This window comes from Littorina saxatilis, linkage group LG16, assembly GCF_037325665.1.
Source record: "Littorina saxatilis isolate snail1 linkage group LG16, US_GU_Lsax_2.0, whole genome shotgun sequence".
NCBI classification, from domain to species: Eukaryota; Metazoa; Mollusca; class Gastropoda; order Littorinimorpha; family Littorinidae; genus Littorina; species Littorina saxatilis.
Window position 1 is genome coordinate 2,719,278 of NC_090260.1, and position 19,007 is coordinate 2,738,284.

At 40.2% G+C, this 19,007-nt stretch overlaps 2 protein-coding genes and 1 long non-coding RNA gene across 3 annotated transcripts in view; 1 reads left to right on the forward strand and 2 right to left on the reverse strand.

The window, feature by feature from the left end:
* LOC138950191 (uncharacterized) overlaps nt 1-2,681 on the forward strand; it is a 2,731-nt gene extending 50 nt beyond the window's left edge. The window contains exons 1-2 of the long non-coding RNA XR_011450544.1: nt 1-350; nt 798-2,681. The exon at nt 1-350 is cut by the window's left edge and continues 50 nt beyond it. This is a non-coding gene — a long non-coding RNA (uncharacterized lncRNA). The remainder of the gene's footprint in view (nt 351-797) is intronic.
* LOC138950206 (uncharacterized) overlaps nt 1-19,007 on the reverse strand; it is a 596,636-nt gene that overhangs the window by 312,659 nt on the left and 264,970 nt on the right. The window lies entirely within an intron of this gene.
* LOC138950190 (uncharacterized) lies at nt 5,359-9,032 on the reverse strand. The gene is made up of 2 exons (XM_070321938.1): nt 8,878-9,032; nt 5,359-8,363 (listed from the first exon to the last, which is right to left on the reverse strand). The coding sequence occupies exon 2, from the start codon at nt 7,708-7,710 to the stop codon at nt 6,040-6,042; it is 1,671 nt and encodes a 556-aa protein (XP_070178039.1). The 5' UTR covers nt 7,711-8,363; nt 8,878-9,032; the 3' UTR covers nt 5,359-6,039.

Sequence of the window (19,007 nt, forward strand, 5' to 3'; positions counted from 1 at the left end):
TAAATGCACTCAGCTGCAACAAAAACGCAAAACGAAGGTTGAGTATATATACATAAAATATTGGACTAGCAAAGTCATCAAACACAAGACCAAACAAAAACAAAAACAAACTGAGCCGGCTACTTTCGATACGAATAAAGGGTTCGCACGAGAGTTATGTCCCTTAAAAATCGAAGAGGAGACCACTCCGAAGTAAATCAAGGGAGAGCACTAGTAACTGATTTTCAACGAGCGAACTCACAAGAAAGAGCACGGGAGATTGCCAAAAGCGGTCTACAACATCACGAAAGGAACCCACCAAGAGAGTTTAACCATAATTCAGAGAGCAGAAGACGGATCTGGACTGAGAAGTAAGCCTTCAAGAGTTTTCCATGTTATCGTATCCAGATTCGCTCAGGAGTTATCGAATGATTTGCAACTGTGACTGCCAAGTCATCGACTATCGAGTGAGGAGTACAGCTGCCACAACTCTTTTTCACTATCACTGTCACTAGTATCCGACTATTTTTGAGATTTGCAAAGTTTATACCATTGTGAGAATCTGAATCTGATACAATTACAGTGACCATTGGGCCGTCTGGTTGTTGTTTTTCTCTTTGAGTTTGAGTTTGATGTTTTTACTTTGAGTTTTACTTTTAGATCTACTTGTTTGTTGATTCTATCTGGATCTGGCTGCCCCACATGGTGGTGTTCGTGGGGAGTACGTGACAGAAGCGGACTATTTCGTTAACTGTTTACAACTTATAAATTCCCATTTTGAAAACATGTATCTAGGCCTGCCTACATGACTTTTTCAGATTAAAAATCTGTCGGCAATGTGGAAAAGAGGTTGAACTGGTAACAGGAACAGTGAGCTGGTTGATCAACTTGATGGCATGGCTGTACCAAGTCATTCAATTGGAACGGAACCGACAAAAACACCAATGTTTCCATTCTTCTTTGTGCTGAAAGTTTACACTGACAGGGACAACAAGTAAGTGACATTTTAAACTCTTGTCTTAAATTACCTGTACCACTTGTATAACACACACACACACACACACACACATACTCGTCTACCTACATCTGTGGGGTACTTTTGCCCTGCCCTAAAATCACTACCACTGTGAGGTACTTGATAATTACCACTTATTTCGAACAGTTGGGCTTAAATGTCTGAAATGGTTTCTTTTACTGACAAATGAGATGCTGTGGGTCTGGATAAAAGCAATATTAATGTAATAGCTTCTGAAAAAATTTGCAAGTATTACACCATCATAATGGGGTATTATGCATAATGAATATTCATGAGCTGACAGGAAGTACCTCACAAAGTGTGTGTGTGTATTTTATTATTAGCTGTTGCTTTGAACCTTTGTGCTGGTGATGTCATGTGCTAGAAATGTCATAATATATTAATAATGTAATATGTTGATTGCTTTTGGTCCTGTGTCATCCGTTACACGTGTACACACACTAAATATGCTTTTTTGTGTGAATTTGCTCCTAAAAGTAAAAAAATATGTTTTATGTTACTGTGTCAAATATAATCATCTTTGGAGTAAAAATACTGCGTTTTCTGTAAAATTTCAAAAAATCATGTAGTATAATAATAATAATTAATAATAATATAACCATGGTCACACAAGTTTTTAATTTAAATTTTATTAATCTTAAATTAGCGAGGCTCTAAACTAAATTTTATTAATTTTAACTATAGAAATGTCTGATGAAATGTGATCAGAAATGATATGGTAAACTGGTACATGTATTGAATTCTTGATTTTGGAAGGAAGAATGAGTTGTGGATGAATGTGCTGTGTCTGTAGTGTAGTGTTGTGTATGAGTGTACTGTGTGCCTATAGTGTAGTACTGTCTATTAGTGTACATGTACTGTGTGCCTGTAGTGGAGTGTTGTGTATGGTGTAGGGGAGGGTGGGGCAGGTAGGGTCAAAAAAATCCTTTTTCACTCTCATTCAAAGATTAACCAGTGAAAACATTTCAAACAACTTTTTAAGAAAACTTTAATCCTTTTGCAATACAATAATTCAACATTCGAAAATAAATCGTTCTAATCATGAGAGATAAACGATAAATAAAAAGGTCACCAAAAATACCCAACCTGCCCCACCACGGGGCAGGTTGGGTACCCCTGTGGGGAAGGTTGGGTCAACTTGAGAAAAACAGCTATTATCCTGCCAAAATAAAGGTAAATTAATAAATTGACTAGCTGAACGATACCACAATTAACCTGTGTACATAATTGAGATATGAAAACAACCAACCAAACAAAGAAGAACAAGAAAATTGCCAATAGTAACAACTTACCAAAAACAAACACGAAGCAAAAAATAATATTAAAAAACATCAATGGAAAATAACATAACTTCGCATGTCTGTGCGTGTTGTTATTAAAAACATAACTGAAATAAGAGGTCAGGGTTGAATACAAATGGTGCCGTTGCTGTTGCAATAAACAAAACCTGTCATTCTGTAACACAAACAATATTTATAACTCATACACATGAAATACACGCACCCATCAACACACAATCGCGCGCGTACATACAAACAAATTCACCTATGATTCATATTTCATGCAATAACAAATTTATCCTACATACGTGAGAGAGACACTCGTGAGATAATAATCGTTCAAATCACACGTGTGTATATCATGTAAATGAGGTCATGTCAAGCAAGTCTGGCAGGGACCTGTTTTTCCACTGCTTACAGGGCTGAATATTGGCGGTCGCCCGATCGCCCCCGGCGGGTTCAAATCGCGTCGGGCGGGTTCGAAATTCTGCTGAAATTGCCCGCCGTGCGGGTTCAAATTTCGCTGAAGCACAAAGTCGTCTGTCACTTCTCTACTGCCCACTCATCCCCCCCCCCCCCCCCCCCCACTTTGAGAAGGACTCAGGACTACCACCAATCAAGGCCAGACACAGTGGCTAGACAGCTACCCCTCTCCGCCTCACTTGACCGTGTCACCACCCCTCCAGTGCCACGAGCCGCTGGCGATTGCATCAGCAGTCAAAATAGCTACTACCCCCCCTCCCTCCCCCCTCTTTGCGCTATTCACTTCAACCCCTCTCTTATCTTATTCTGCGCTGACCAATCCTTCAGAGACTTTCCTCTCATATAAAAACTCGGTCATTGACCCCGGGTAAGAAGGTCAGTGTCTGGACAGGCAGCTGTGTTCAGATTGCAAGTACCGATCATTGACCCAGGTCTCAAGGCCAACCAGCTTTTACAATGCCTCGACTGCAGGACATTTTCAGTTAAATACACGTAAGTAAAATATGTAGGATAAACAGAATACTACATGGCTTTCGCTCGCAGTTCAATATTAAATTAAAAAAACTCGTGTAAATCTGGTACGACACAGCAAGCCATGTAGTATTCTCTATATGTAAAGAAGGGGCAGGTTGGGTAATGACGGGGCAGGTCGAGTCACTGACCCAACCTGCCCATACCCTACCTGCCCCGCACAGGGTGCACAAAGAAATCGGTCTGTTACGTTTCGATTCAATTTAAATACGAATTTAAACAGCACAATTCACTTCTAAAATGAATCAGGTGTGTATACTAAAGATATCATCCATGAGCACCCTGTTAATTCACGTATAGAACAAAAAGTATGAGAGTCAAAAAAGTCACTTACTGTCAAATTTCATGGTGAAACCACCGGATCCATACTTGCACATCACTACCATTCAAACAAATTGGCGATAGGGACGCACTGGGACATTCAAAAACATAGATCGGAAACGAAACGGGAATATCTTTTCAATTGTGAGAGTTATTCAAGGTGACCCAACCTGCCCCTGACCCTACCTGCCCCACCCTCCCCTACTGTGTGCCTGTAGTGAAGTACTGGATGTTAGTGTACTGTGTGCCTGTATACTGTCCGCCTGGATAGCTCAGTTGGAAAAAATACAGCTGAATGAGCACCCAGAAGTCAAAGCAACCAGCAAAAGATCGAAGAGAGAAAATATAGAATGCTACTTTGACACATATAATTTCGTTTCATTTTAATTTTGCTTTACGGGTCCCGCGGACCACGAAGGCCAAATCAGGACCCCACATGCTTAATAACTACAATTTCAATTACCTACACATCAATCATTGTCAGAAACCCACAATAAGTCAGTGACAGTTGCCTTAAAAACCAAAAAACAAAACAAAAACACACAAGCCCAAAGCCTCGCCATCCGCTACAGTGCTGAACCAGCGCAGTGAGCCAGCCGTTGAAACCCACCGCTCACCCAGAGTCCTCAGACCCACCACCACACAGCCACCCTGCAAGCCGCGTGACTCCGGGCACATGAGGTTGGAAAACAAGCCAAACTCCACGACACATATATATTTACTCATGAATGGCCAAAAAATACGGAGCTAATACCTACTTTAGGAAGATTGTGTCATTGTTACACACGTACATCCATAAAGCAGTGTCTCCATGCGCGAAACAACTTGCGGCAGCCGCAAGCTGTGACGTCATTTAGTCACAATGTATTGCAGGGATTTCTGCCGCACGGCGACCGCAAGCAATTCGCTCCAGGAGCGAAAGAAAAAAAGAACGCATGCGGCAGAAATCACTACAACACATTGTGACCATATTACGTTATAACTTGCGGCAGCCGCGCGGCGACCGCAAGTTGTTTCCGCGCAAGGAGACACTGCTTTATGGATTTTTTTTTTTAATCCAAATCACACATTTTTGATGAGAAATTTGAAAATAACCAAAATGGTTAAAATGACATTTAGGCAATAGCCACCGCCATTTGACATGTTGAGGTTGTAAGTAAACATTTTTCTCATGTTTTGTGATTGAATGGAAACCGAATCGCGAAGCGATGAGGTTTTCATTCCAATCACAAAACATGAGAAAAATGTTTACTTACAACCGAAACATGTCAAATGGCGGTGGCTATTTCCATTCTACTTTACTCACCAACAGTGGAACTCGATCTTGCTGAATGACACACTGGGAAAAACGTTCCTTTCCATAAAAATGTCATTGCTTTCGTCGACTATTTACCTCACGTACCTTTTTTCCACACTGCGCAGCTGATTCATTGACATTGAGGCTATCCTGAATATGTTACACAGCGAGAACTGACACTATTGTTAAGAATAGGAACTGAAGTATTTGTTTTTCATTTCTAAACTTTGTTGGTCATGATCACGTTCCAAAAATATTCATGTCGCCAAACGAACAGGACGTGACGTCGATTTGCCTTTTCATTCACTACAATACTCTTCCGGTCTCGGCTACAGGTATTTGTTTTGTTTCTGTTTCAGTGAAGCAAGTAAAAAAAAAAAAGTGTTTGCGCATGTCTGTTTGTTTATCGAGACCATTATGACGTATCTATTTGTCGTCTGCGAATTCATTCTCATTCTGGTGTTCTGTCTCTGCGTGGCCCACTGGCACTTGTGCGCTGGCTCCTTTGTCAGCTTCATGGAGTGTGGCATGTTCGTTTTGTTTTCTTCCTTCTTCTGCTATAAATTGCTTGATGTCTTCATCATTCTCCCATTCTGAGTCACTCAGTGATGAGAGACTCAACTCGAAGTTGCCTTCAGATTCCATTTTGACAGTTGCTAACTCTTGTGATTATGGAGTGACGAAACCTCCTTGGGTCACCAGCATAATGAATATATGATAAAGTTCGAGGGTAGACAGCCATTATTGATACCATTGTGTTCATACACGAAAATGATATTCATACACTCCACAAAACATGTGAAAATCACCATGCTTCACAAAACATGGGCAATCATCATTTTCTCATGTTTCTAAACCAATGAAATTGCCAGATTTTGATTTTTACTCATAGAGTATTGTAGAATACAGGATTTTTGACAAAAATTTCAACTGGCCGCAATAATTCAATAACGCATTCTAAATGTTTATATTTCACACACTGACTCATTGGAGTATATAATACACAAACCATGGAAAGTTTACAATGACAATAGTTCTTTTAGTTTGCCAGTTGTTCTGATCCGGTGTGAGAAAGTCTTTTTTTCCATGCCGCGACGTTGGTTGTTTCCGTTTCAAGTGTTGACAGATGAAGGATTCTGAACTCTCTTGAGTTCTCGCTTTCTTTTTTCAATTGCATTCCTAACAGTGCACTTAATTTTCAGCCAAGATTTTGCCTGCAGCAAAGGTTCTTTGGCCAGAATGTTATCGCAATCCGCCTTTGCGGGAACACGAAAGCTGTCAATGAAGCTGCTGAAATGCGTACAGATGGCTTTGTTCTGATCTGGAGAGAGAAAGTCTTTTTGTCCATGCCGCCACGGTTTCTGCTCCCTTTTTTTGTGCAATGCTCGTTTCTCATTCTGACAAGACGAGGAAACTGTAGGAAGTTCATGAGATGATGCTGTTGAAGAGTTTCCTTCTTCAGCAACACTGTGGCTGGTTGATGTAGTATGAGCAGGCATCAGGTCATCTATTTCCACCTCTTCTTCTTCCTCAATCTCAGAGTCTTGAAACTCCAAATCTTTGTTCAGATGGATGTCACTGAGAGATTTTCCTTGAAACTTTGAGATCTCCCCAGTTTCCGCTGCCATCAACAGACGGCTTACTTTCGCCAACTGATATGTGTCACTTGGGAGCCGATAGTACTCACGATGCACCAAGATATTGTGACCTAAAAATCCACAGACTTGCTCCAGTTCGTGCTCGCTTAAGTTCAGTATTTGTGAGACAGTAGCCAAGTGCTTCCGAAGCTTTGTGCTGGTGATGTTTTGTGGATTCTGGGCCCCGCTTGCTTCAACGGCTTCTTTGAGACAGGTGTGACCAGCGAGATGTTGCTCTGAGTCAAAATAAGGTCTGGCAAAGACGTACGGGTTGGACGACATTACACCAACCTCTTCACGAGAAAGCAGTAGCTGCTCAATTTCGGCATGCATTGCTTTCGTTAACAGCACAGGCACTCTGCGTCCTCTTTTGCCACACACCTCAACTCGTGTGAAGTGAGCGACAAGTTCTTTCTCCATGTCCGAGAGAGCGCTTAGGATGTCATCCTCAGGCAAGGAATTCTCCTTTGCCGCTTCAAAGTCTGTAAGCAAAATCCTGGCAGCTTCACCACTCCTGCGACGATTGAACATGCTGATGTTCGACAGTGAAACCTTAGCAAGAGCATGCCATGCTGCAACTGTTGGCTCTGACCTCAGGGTGTTCAAGCACCGTTCCCTTTCCTCCGCCATATATTTTGTCACTTTCTTCATGTCTTCCGTCAGTGGCAGAACATGTGGCTTGTTGTTTTGCTTTGAGGCCAATGTTGAGAGGGCAGCAGATGAGATGTGTTCTTTCCAGTCAGAATCGCATAGATCCACGAAGTCCGCAGACACTTGCTGCAGTTCACTGTTTCCCTCTATGAGTGCTTGACTTCTCAGAATTGTCGCACACTTCTTGAGAGAATGCCCAATCTTAAGGGCCAGTGATGGATTTTCATAAACATGTGTGAGTGAATCATACCCACAGAGTTTTTTGACAGCAGAAATCACCACAAGGAACTTGTCGGGACGAATACAAGATTGAAGTGCTGTGATTGTAGAGTCCTCTTCTCTGGCTACCAACAAGAACCGGGCAAGCTCTCTGATTTTTTGCCGCATGAATTGTCGTCTGTGCTGCAAGTGGCCATGTTTCTGATACAGTTTTTCGCCGAACTTCACAATGAGGTGATCTCTTTTAGCAACAAAAGTGAAGCCATCAGAATGCATGCCATCAAAAATGTTTTCCTTCTAGCCTCCGCTGCACTCCATGTTGGATGGAAGCAAAGATTCAGCTCTGGATATGACGTTTCTTCCGTTTTTTGAAGTTTTCCGGAATTTGCAGCGTTGTTGGTGCCGCCACAGTTCGTTTCTTACAAAGAAGCCCAGGCAAAATTCACAGGGGATGTAGCACAGAGGGTTCACTTTTTCTGAGGGTGATCGCCAGGGTATTAGTTTACCCTTGTTTTTTTTAAGAACGCGACAGTTGTGATTATAGTTACCAAGGTTCCGCACTCTTTCCAGCAGAAAACGCCTTTCTGCTGAGTTCTTGGGGTTAGACAAAATTTCCACTATTTCAGGTTCCTTCTTATGTTTCGAAAACTGGTGTTTAGCGAGGTTGGTGCTTGGGGAGTTACAGAACTTGCACCAGTTCTCTTTATCGTACACTCTTTTGCCATTTGTATTTGCGGCAATATGGATTCTTATGCCGCTTGGTCGAGTATTGGTCGACGATGAAGGTTTAGATGCTGGCTGGGATGAAGATTTACTCCCGCTTGGTCGAGTGATGCTTCTGGACGATGAAGAAGAGGGTGGCTGTGATGAGGTGTAGAGACCTGCAGCTTTTAGAGATTCAGATGGAATACCTGGTGACCACCTTGCACCTGTTCACACACACACACAAGAACGCATACTTTTATTTTTTTATTCACAACTTACTGAATTTTTTTAGCTAGAGTCAGAAATATTATTACATATTGCTTATAGCCCAGCAGACAGACAAACTAAAAACAGAGTTCGGAATTGGTGAAACCAAAATGGTCCCACCGCTCGATCACATCTCCGACAATGGCCGATGTCAAAGGTCAGTTTGCCGTGGACCAATAGAATGTACATAGGCATAGGCATGTGCAGTCAATCAGTGTAACATTACACATGATTACCCCCACCCCCACACCGTTCATGTTAACTTTATTACTTGCTCAAATTGCTGTCAACATACCTCAGTCTTTAATTACAATGGAATACAACAAAAAATTCCATAACAAAACAAAAACACTTATCAAAGAAAACTTACCTCTTTTTTAGAAACTACATGATTGTTATCCACATGTAATCCTTATTCAACCTTTTTAACGTAATACGAATGCTAATAAAAAAAGGATGAGACTAACTAACCATCAGATTTACGTAGAAAGGGAAAGATGATGGACTCATCGGATTCACTGGTGGTCCCTGGCACTCCACATGGTGCTGTGGCGTCATTGTTGCTCGAGTCAGTGTCATCTTCTGAGCCGGGAAGATAGTCATCGTCCGAGTCGCTGTAAGAAGACCACTCTGGAAACAAACAGATTTAATTAGGCCAAAGAAAAAAACAAGAAGAGCAAAGCTCATACGACTCACATGCATGACCTTGACCTCAATATGACCTTGACTTTCAAGTGACCTTGAAGGTCAAGGTCAAACAACAACATGGCAAATTACACTAAGAACACATTTTTTTGCAACTTTTGCAAATTTTTCCTACCTAAATACACATGACCTTCACCCAAGGTCAAGGTCACCCAAGACAAGACTGTTAATTTTAACAACCAGAAGCACAACAGTGTTTAGTATGAGTTTCTACCAAGAGACAAGGTCAATTTTAGTGGTTCACAGACCTGTTTTGGTCACAATTCAGAGCGGTCAAAGTGACCTTGACCTTGAAGATACGTAACCAAAAGTGTATCAGTATGAAAGAATAACATGTGCCTCACCCAATTAGGAAAGTTTGGAAGAGTTAACTTACATAGTTAAGGGTCAAGGTCACTTTAAAATATGCATACAATCCAAATTTGAAGGACCCCTGTGACCTTGATCTTGCAGCAAGATCAACCAAACTTATATCAAAAGATAGGGCTTACTTTGATCTATAAACCACGTATAGGTGAGGTAGCCATTATCAATAGCTTGGGAGAAAATTGGGAAAATGTGAAAAATAGCTGTTTTTGAGACAACATTTATGGCCCCTGTGACCTTGACCTTGATGCAAGGTCAAGTTACCATGTATGTTTTTTGAGGCCTTGTCACCATGCACCATCATGCCACATTTGGTGCTGATAGGCCTAATAGTGTCTGAGAAAAATCCAACGTTTAAGTTTTCGGACGGACGGACGGACGGCCGGCCGCCCGGACGACTAGGGTGAGTACATAGACTCACTTTGCTTCGCATGTGAGTCAAAAATACATGTTAAGGTTGTTAAGATACTCTGATCAGAATTCAGGACAACTTGATAAAAACTTGGTATGAATGTAGGTTACACATAGGGATCAATGGAAATGGAAAAGGTGGGGATAGTGTGCACCCCTTCTTCATAAATTTTAGATACCCCATAGACCCAGTGAATGGATACACACACTACCTGCTAACGTAAGGTAGATGAACGCACACACACACAGTTTAATATTTTTCACACAATCATATGAAAGTGTGCACCACTTCATTTTTGCTTCTTTGCCCAGTAGTGTTCTCTTTCAGATATGGCTGACAATGAAGGAAACATAAATTGAAGTTGAAAAAGACGCACAGATTTGTCAGAGCTAACACAATGACTACCTCACAATGTGTGTGTACCACCACAACCTTGGCTTTGGATTAAATACACACATTACCCCACAATGATGTTAAGATGCATGGACACACACACATATGATTAAAAAGCGCTGGTCATCTAAAAACTTTTTAAAAAAAATGCATATCAGACACTGATCAGAATTCAGGACAATTTGATAAAACTTGGTATGAATGTAGGTTACACATAGGGATCAATGGAAATGGAAAAGGTGGGGATAGTGTGCACCCCTTCTTCATAAATTTTAGATACCCCATAGACCCAGTGAATAGATACACACACTACCTGCTAACGTAAGGTAGATGAACGCACACACACACAGTTTAATATTTTTCACACAATCATATGAAAGTGTGCACCGCTTCATTTTTGCTTCTTTGCCCAGTAGTGTTCTCTTTCAGATATGGTTGACAATGAAGGAAACATAAATTGAAGTTGAAAAAGACGCACAGATTTGTCAGAGCTAACACAATGACTACCTCTCAATGTGTGTGTACCACCACAACCTTGGCTTTGGATTAAATACACACATTACCCCACAATGATGTTAAGATGCATGGACACACACACATATGATTAAAAAGCGCTGGTCATCTAAAAACTTTAAAAAAATGCACATCAGACACTTACAAAACACTTTTCAGTCAGGTAAGACCAAAGGACATTACACTCAATGAACTAATGTGTTTCTGAGAGTTCAATGACCCATCAATTCAAAGCAAATAATTATACTAGGTACCGGCAGTGCTATCAGCAGCAGTGCGGGAAAGGCAAAACTTGAGTGAAATATGGCACTTTTCAACTTACTCTGCTTCAGCAATTACTAACCAAATTTAAAAAAAAATGGTATCAAAATAAAGATCATTTTTTCAATCTTTTATTAATGTGTCTTGTTTTGTCAAATATGAGTGTGTGAGAGAGAAATTTAATTCCAAACTTGACCACGGTCGGCAAATCCCTCGGTGGCTGACGCTCCTTTTCTCGCGTTGCTTTGAACCACGATCTACAGCTGTTGGGGAAATTCCTTTCTCCTTGACCCCACAACCTTCAAATTGGCATATAATTACCATATTTTGGTTCATCTCTTCCTGTAGATTGTTTTCGTATAAGTTTTATTCCCAAAGAATGGATGGAAAATTTTGAACTTTTAGTTCAAAACTATTGCTTGTTTTTAAACCTTTGTATCTCACAAACCGTACAAAATACACTGCAAGTCTTATAGTGCGCTGGAAAGCTTGTTTTCTGCTGAAAACAGTGATATACGAAACTAAGAGGTCAGGGGCCAGTTTCATATACGCGCTCTTAGGCGTTCCTAGGAATAGGGCCTTAAGAGCTCTTAGCTGAGAGTGGGACGAAAGTTAGGAACGACTCGTTTCATGAACCATCTCAGGGGTCACTCTTTGCTAAGAGCAGCAAAGCGATATTTTTTAGTTGCGTATAAGATTGGTTGCGTCACGTCCGATTGAAAGTCACAACATCCGGCGAAAGCAGACGAAAAGCAGACGACACCACACGGATCCAAACAACGCAAGGACACATTTACAGAGAGAGAAATGTTAACCCTCCTTGCGGATGTCAACGAAAGCAACGCGATAGTGGAGGCTAGTTTTTGTAGCTCGTCACGAAACGAATAAAATACGAGCCTTGCATGGTACAGTACATAGATCTAGATCTGAATGACGTCCTTGAAATCATCCGCAATGAATTTTCTCGGCCTCAAAATTGTTAATAACTTCTACATCTGCAAACCGAATCACTTGATATTTGGTGTGCAAAAACTTCATCCTATGCATGACCCTTGTACAAATTGACACATTTATAGATTAAATGGTCTGACTTTTGTGCATTTTCAAAAAAGGTTGCCAAATTCGGGGATCGACTCAACAGTACGAGGTTTGAATTGTTCAGTAACCGAACTATACCCGATTTCAGCACTCAAGATTGTTACATTTGGGATAAATTGAATGACATATAGTATACATGAATCAATATTAGACAGTCAGTTATTTGAATATAGCCATAACAAGCAGGATCAGGGCATTTCCAATGGATGAATGCGTTCCTGTCATTAATGAATTTTGCGCGGCATTGCGAAAGTGTAACTCAACTGTACAATGAAGTTTGTTTTTTTCTCAGTCATTTGAGTTTAGCAAATATGTTCATAGTTGTTGTGCATGCACTTTAGTTCATCCACGACCATTCTACACAGTTTCGAGTCTCTAGGTATTATGATCAGAATTTACCTTTTATCCAAAATGTGTTTCAAATTACGCCTCCGAAATTGTCAGTGGCACGAAAGCTTTGCTGTTTAGGGAGCTGTAACTGCTTTCTTTAGGTCACCGATGATCTAGGGAGTGAAGGGGGTGTTTGTCAGACATCCAGACAATCCAAAAGGTAAAAGTTTGGAGGGTTTAAATCAGGTAAATATTGCTACCGCTAAATGTCAAACCTTGTTCTGTTGAGACAATAGCCAAATTTGGAAACTTTGTTTCGAAATTGCACAAATGTCATACCATTTGATCTACAACAGTTGCCACTGAAGGGAAGGGTCATGCATAGGCTGAAGTTTATGTCCCCCAAATATATAGTGATCCGGTTAAGACAACATTATGTGCGTGTGTGTGTGAGTGTGTTTGCTTGATCTGCACCTTGCATCGATCTGCGTGAGGCATTGCTGACAGATTCAGATAGGGAGGGGTATTTTGCGACTGTATTTTGTTTTCGGTGTGTGTTAGGTCAAAGTTGTTAAACTTATCTTGCGTCTTTGTCATGCAATTGTGACGTAAATGAAAGGAAAGTGTATTTCATTCAGACAATCAAAGACTGGGTGTTTTTGTTTTTGCTTAGATATGAATTATTTTCTGTACTTGTGAAGACATTGACTCTGCATTAATCAGCCGTGGTAGATCAGTCATACTGGAGAGAGAGAGAGAGAGAGAGAGAGAGAGAGAGAGAGAGAGAGAGAGAGAGAGAGAGAGAGAGAGAGAGAGAGAGAGAAAGAAAGAGAGAGAGAGAGAGAGAGAGAGAGCATTGGTCAGCATATCCTACCGATGGTCATTTCAGTGAGAAAGCATTGTTTGTGTTATAAACGTGTTCATATCTTGACACAGACATACAAGCACACACACAGACTTTTATCCACAAGCAGTTTGCAAATGCCAACAGCAAGCATGGAACCCAACAAAACGTCATTAAAATCTTCTGATCATTCACATCTGTCTTTATTTCAATGCGATGCATCAATTTTCACCACAACTTAACACGAGAAATAGCAGGGTTACATTGTTTGACCTTTTTCTGGTTACCTTTTACATACCTTCCTTACACTGTAATTTAAAGCATCATAAACACCAACATGAATACGTTTATATTTGTACATTGGATAATTGCAGACTAGGACTAGGAGGTTTTTTGTGGATTACATTCAGTCACTGACACCTGTGATCATCCAAAATTTAATCAATCAAAACTGCCTTTAGACATGTACCTAAAAGTAATGATTTTTACTTTCATACTTTCCAGATAGCAATAAATGCCATAAATACTGCATTACGAATCCCATAATGTACATGGGGTGGTTAACAAGATAGTTTGCATAACAAGGATATCTTTAAAGAGAGCTGTATCATATACACAGAGGATGGTCAGGTGAAACCTTAAAATAGATTACGAACATATTCTTCATTTGAAAGAGACAATTTCAAAAGGCACACCCCTCCGCCAAGTGTTTGTCCAAGTGTAAGACTTGTCTTATTCCATCAATCCATGCAAAAGACAGTCCAGATCTGTGATGATGAGAACAATTCTTTGAACGGGAAAGATTGTGTCTTTAAAAAATAAGCACCATGTCAAAATGTTTACTTGCACAATTTCACAATGAGTCAGGCTGTTTAAAGTTAATGCGATACAGTATCAGATAGTAGACATGTACATTAATATTTAAAGCATAAGGTATGTATTTAGTTTTTACCTGAAAAAAGTTCAACCTGTAAAATCATTTCCTAATATGTTTGATAGTTTTTGCTTGTTATAGAACAATGTTTAAAAAGAATTAGTATTATTAAACAAGAAGAGCAAACGCTCGATCGAGTCACTTTCGCAGTTCTGAATATTATATGAGGCATCGGATGGACAGGAAGAAATTGCTATTCACAACACAATGAGTCACGTTTACATAAAATTTGAGCCCGGTCACTTTTATAGTTTCCGAGAAAAGCCCAACGTTAAGTTGTGTGTTGCCGAACAGAAAAGGCTAGTTATCTCCCTTGTTTTTCTGATAACGTTCGTAAAAGGCTACAGATGTAAATACTTTGATGTAAAGAATAATCCTACAAAGTTTCAATCACATCCGATGAACTTTGTCAAAGATATAAAATGTCTAATTTTTCCTTTGACGCTGACCTGTGACCTTGAAAAAGGTCAAAGGTCAACGAAACCATCGTTAAAGTGTAGAGGTCATTGGAGGTCACGACTAAACAAAATATGAGCCCGATCGCTTTGATAGTTTCCGAGAAAAGTCCAACGTTAAGGTGGTGTCTACGGACGGACGGCCGGCCGGACAGACTAACACTGACCGATTACATAGTCACTTTTTCTCAAGTGACTCAAAAACATTATTCTTGGGCCTGTTGCTCCAAATTCATGGGGTGACTGTGAGTTAAGATATTTTTATTTACTTATTGTTTCTTTTTATATTGGTTTGGGAAACAGCTACCAGCTTGTTTATGGCTATGTGAGACAAAGTTACAAACACAATTGTCTGATCAACCTTGATCTTGTTCATGCAAGGTAGGTAATACTATGGCCATTGCATATACACTCTGCCAAAATATTGTTGCACCCATTTTCGTACCCCTACTAGAAAAATCATTCCCGTGTCAATTCATTCAAACTTTCTTTGTCATTAAAGGCCATCGAGTGGGCTATCTCGCACACTTTTGGAATCAAAGATTTAATTTATATGGGTTACACGATCGCCTCTTATTTAAGGGTACAGTGGAACCACCCTTTTAAGACCCCCCTAATTGAAGACTCCCTCCTTGTTAAGGCATTGATTTTTCAGACTTTCTGTTCACAAAATTACCCCCATTTTAAGACTCCCTCTTTTTAAAGACCTGATTTTCTCAGATTTTTTGAGGTCTTAAAAGGGAGGTTCCACTGTACCCCAGAAATCGACCCTAGAAAAACGTTAGGCACCAATAATACATTGAAGAAAATTCAGAATAGGCACACTTTGACAACTTTTACATACGGGGAGAAAGCCAAATCATTTATTTTGCCTTAAATGTCACAGAACGTTTGAATGAATGAACACGGAAACTAATGCTTTAGTTAGGGTACGAAAATGGGTGCAATAAGCTTTGTTTGAAGGTTTTTAATTTATAATAAACATATCACTGAAATGCTGCGAAAGAAACTCTACTGCTTTTTGTGGGCAGATGCAAAATAAAATGAGAAAGAAAAACAACAACACCAACTTAATTTAGCATCGTGGTCAATCAGTGTAAAATTGTCAACACTATATCCTTCTAGCATGTTTTTGTTGCTGTTGCTACATTCATATCGTGAACTATTCATGAAACTAAAAATATCACATAAAACCTGGTTAAGTTTGCCTTCAAAGTGTGTATGATTCAGAATTACTAGTTACTGTGTGTTGAACAAGGTTGGAGTCAAAATCAAATATAAAAAAATCGTCATATCGCACTATCCCCTCTCTTTTTACGCAGGTCACTGAATTAATAATTTTACATGGAATTTTTTTTTTTTAAACTCGACATCATCAGCAACACCAGCCCGAAAATCAACGAGGCTATGAATTTCATCGTAATTGAATACACTGGATACCAAAAGTCAATGGACACAGTGATCAAAATGGTGCATATTCCAACAGAAGTTGAGGGTAGAAGCTACCATAAAATACACCGTTTTTTCTCTTCAAGTCATTTGACCATAACATTCATGAAACAGAACAGTTTGTGTTAAAATTTGGTGTGCATTAGCTTCAATGTACGTAGAATGATAATATATGGTCCAAAATTGTTTTTCCCCTTAGATTGTCTGTAGTAAAAATTATTAAATGGCGGGGTCCTGATTTGGCATAGATATGGTCCGCTGGACCCAAAAAGCAACATCTATCATATCACTTATTAAATGGCAAAGCGTTCAATCAAAACAGGTTAGTTCACGGATGACAAGATAGATTCCAAACTATTCATCGGAATGATTTAAACTTTTGCAGAAATGTTTTAATTTTAGACATTCTGATAGACATTTTGTTTGAGAGGATAATCTCTAACAGACTATAAGAAAACAAATTGAAAAGATACACATTTTCCAGTATTCATAAATGTTGTACCCACAAAGTCAACATTTGTAGATTACTTTTTTTTTTTTTTTTTTAGCTTATCCTCTCAAGTCGCGGCTAGCTGCAACCTACCCGCGAGCTTGCCACGACCTGGTCGCGACTAGCTGCGATGTCCTAGACCCCTCCTACAAGTATGTTGCGACTTAGTCGCGGATAGCCGCGATGTCCTAGTGCACTTGCCACAAGCTTCCCGCGAGCTTCCTGCTATGTGCCTATGATTAGTCAATTCTTAACCAGGTTTGAAATTAAAAATTCATTCACTGAAGTGGTGGTACATATGCAGCTAGCAGGTATGTCAGTTGAGAACTGCATGACTTTGCTAATTCCATACACTATTTTAATGCTTCAACTACTTTGACATTTGTCAGGGGTTTATTTTGTCTTTTTCATACTTGATCGATTAAACTAACATCTTTCATGCGCACTACATTTCTTGTTGATAGAATATTTTTTTCAGTACCTGATCATGATTATTATTATTTTAGGATGGAGCAGCTAGTTAGATTCTAATTTAACATCCCTGTATTCAACAGTTCAGACCTGTAAACTTTTTTGTTATTAAATTACTACAGACCAGAACTTAACCTTAGACTTTACAGGGAAAAATCATCATTAATGCTCCAGAAATTTGCAAATATTTTTCAAAATGCAGAGACCTGCATGCACATACCTTCATCCGGGGCTAGCTATTTCAATATGGCTGACTGAGGGAAAGCACTCTGCTCACTATATTTGGACAATGTCATGGCCCTAAGGTCGCGGCTAGCTGTAATGTTGTTGGGAAGCTTGCGCCAAGGTCGCAACTAACAGCCATGTAATCGCGCCAAAGTCGCAGCTACCTGCGATGTTGTTGCGAGACTAACTTTGAGCAGCTAACTTTGATGTTGTTGCGAGGCTCGCAGCGACCCGCGATGTTGTCGTGAGGCTTGCACCAAGGGTGCAGCTACCCGCGATGTTGTCGCGAGACTCACGCCAAGGTTGCAGCTATCTGCAATGTTGTCGCGAGGCTTGCGCCAAGGTTGTGGGTAGCTGCGACCTTGTTGTGAGGCTCGTGCCAACATCGTGGGTAGTCGTGACCATCTGCGACTAGTTGCCGTGATGGGTTTAGATCGCTGCGACCTCGCAGCGACATTGCAGCAACTTTTCATTGCTGTAAGGGATATATATCTCTGAAACTATTTAACATTATTAATTAATTGAGACTTCATGTAATCTCCGATCACCATACAATTGCACAACTTTTGAAAAATATCTTTTAACACAAACGAAGTAATTTGAACTACTCAGTCGGGATGATGTGTGTTGCGGACGACCCATATGGAATTCCGTAAGGAATTTTACCCTGTGTATTCTAACTGGGATGGTGTAGGTCATGTACGACCCATACTAATTACTAATACTATGCAAAGAGACGGCAAAACTCCTAATTGGATGGCGTGGGTAGTGTACGACCCATACTTTTTACTTTTAATCCTCCTTTGGAAAGTATGGATTGTACACGACCCACATCATCAGGACTGTGTAGTCCAAAGCGTGATTCTTTTAAGAACTAGGCAGATGCGTTTGAGGGCAGAATGTTTTGATGAGGCAGTCTATTGTAAAACAAATTATATGACTGAAAAGGGCATGTATTGATTGCCCTTATTCAAAAAGCTGTTTGAGTTCACATGAGGTAGTGTGTATACAATGATTCCTACAACACAGGCACCCCCAAAAATCAAATTTGAAAAATCAAGGTTCCTGCGTTAAAATCGACAAAAAATCAGAGCAATCAAATGTGTATCTGAAACAGTCAATTTTGTTACTATGCCATGCTGAGCGGTGTATGTGTTAATTCTCTCAGTAGGTATATGTGGTAAACCGGCACGGTTGGCCTAGTGGTAAGGCGTCCGCCCCGTGATCGGGAGGTCGTGGGTTCGAACCCCGGCCGGGTCATACCTAAGACTTTAAAATTGGCAATCTAGTGGCTGCTCCGCCTGGCGTCTGGCATTATGGGGTTAGTGCTAGGACTGGTTGGTCCGGTGTCAGAATAATGTGACTGGGTGAGACATGAAGCCTGTGCTGCGACTTCTGTCTTGTGTGTGGCGCACGTTATATATATGTCAAAGCAGCACCGCCCTGATATGGCCCTTCGTGGTCGGCTGGGCGTTAAGCAAAAAAAAAAAATATGTGGTAATCCTCTCAGTAGGCATAAAAGGCAGTTTTTGAAGCCGTTTTAGCGGGTAATGAAACAAAACAATACATTTGAATTTCTGCAATTTTTAACGCATTGCGTTCAAATATTTGGTGATTTGTGCTAACACATGTCATGAATTAGAAAAGACAACATT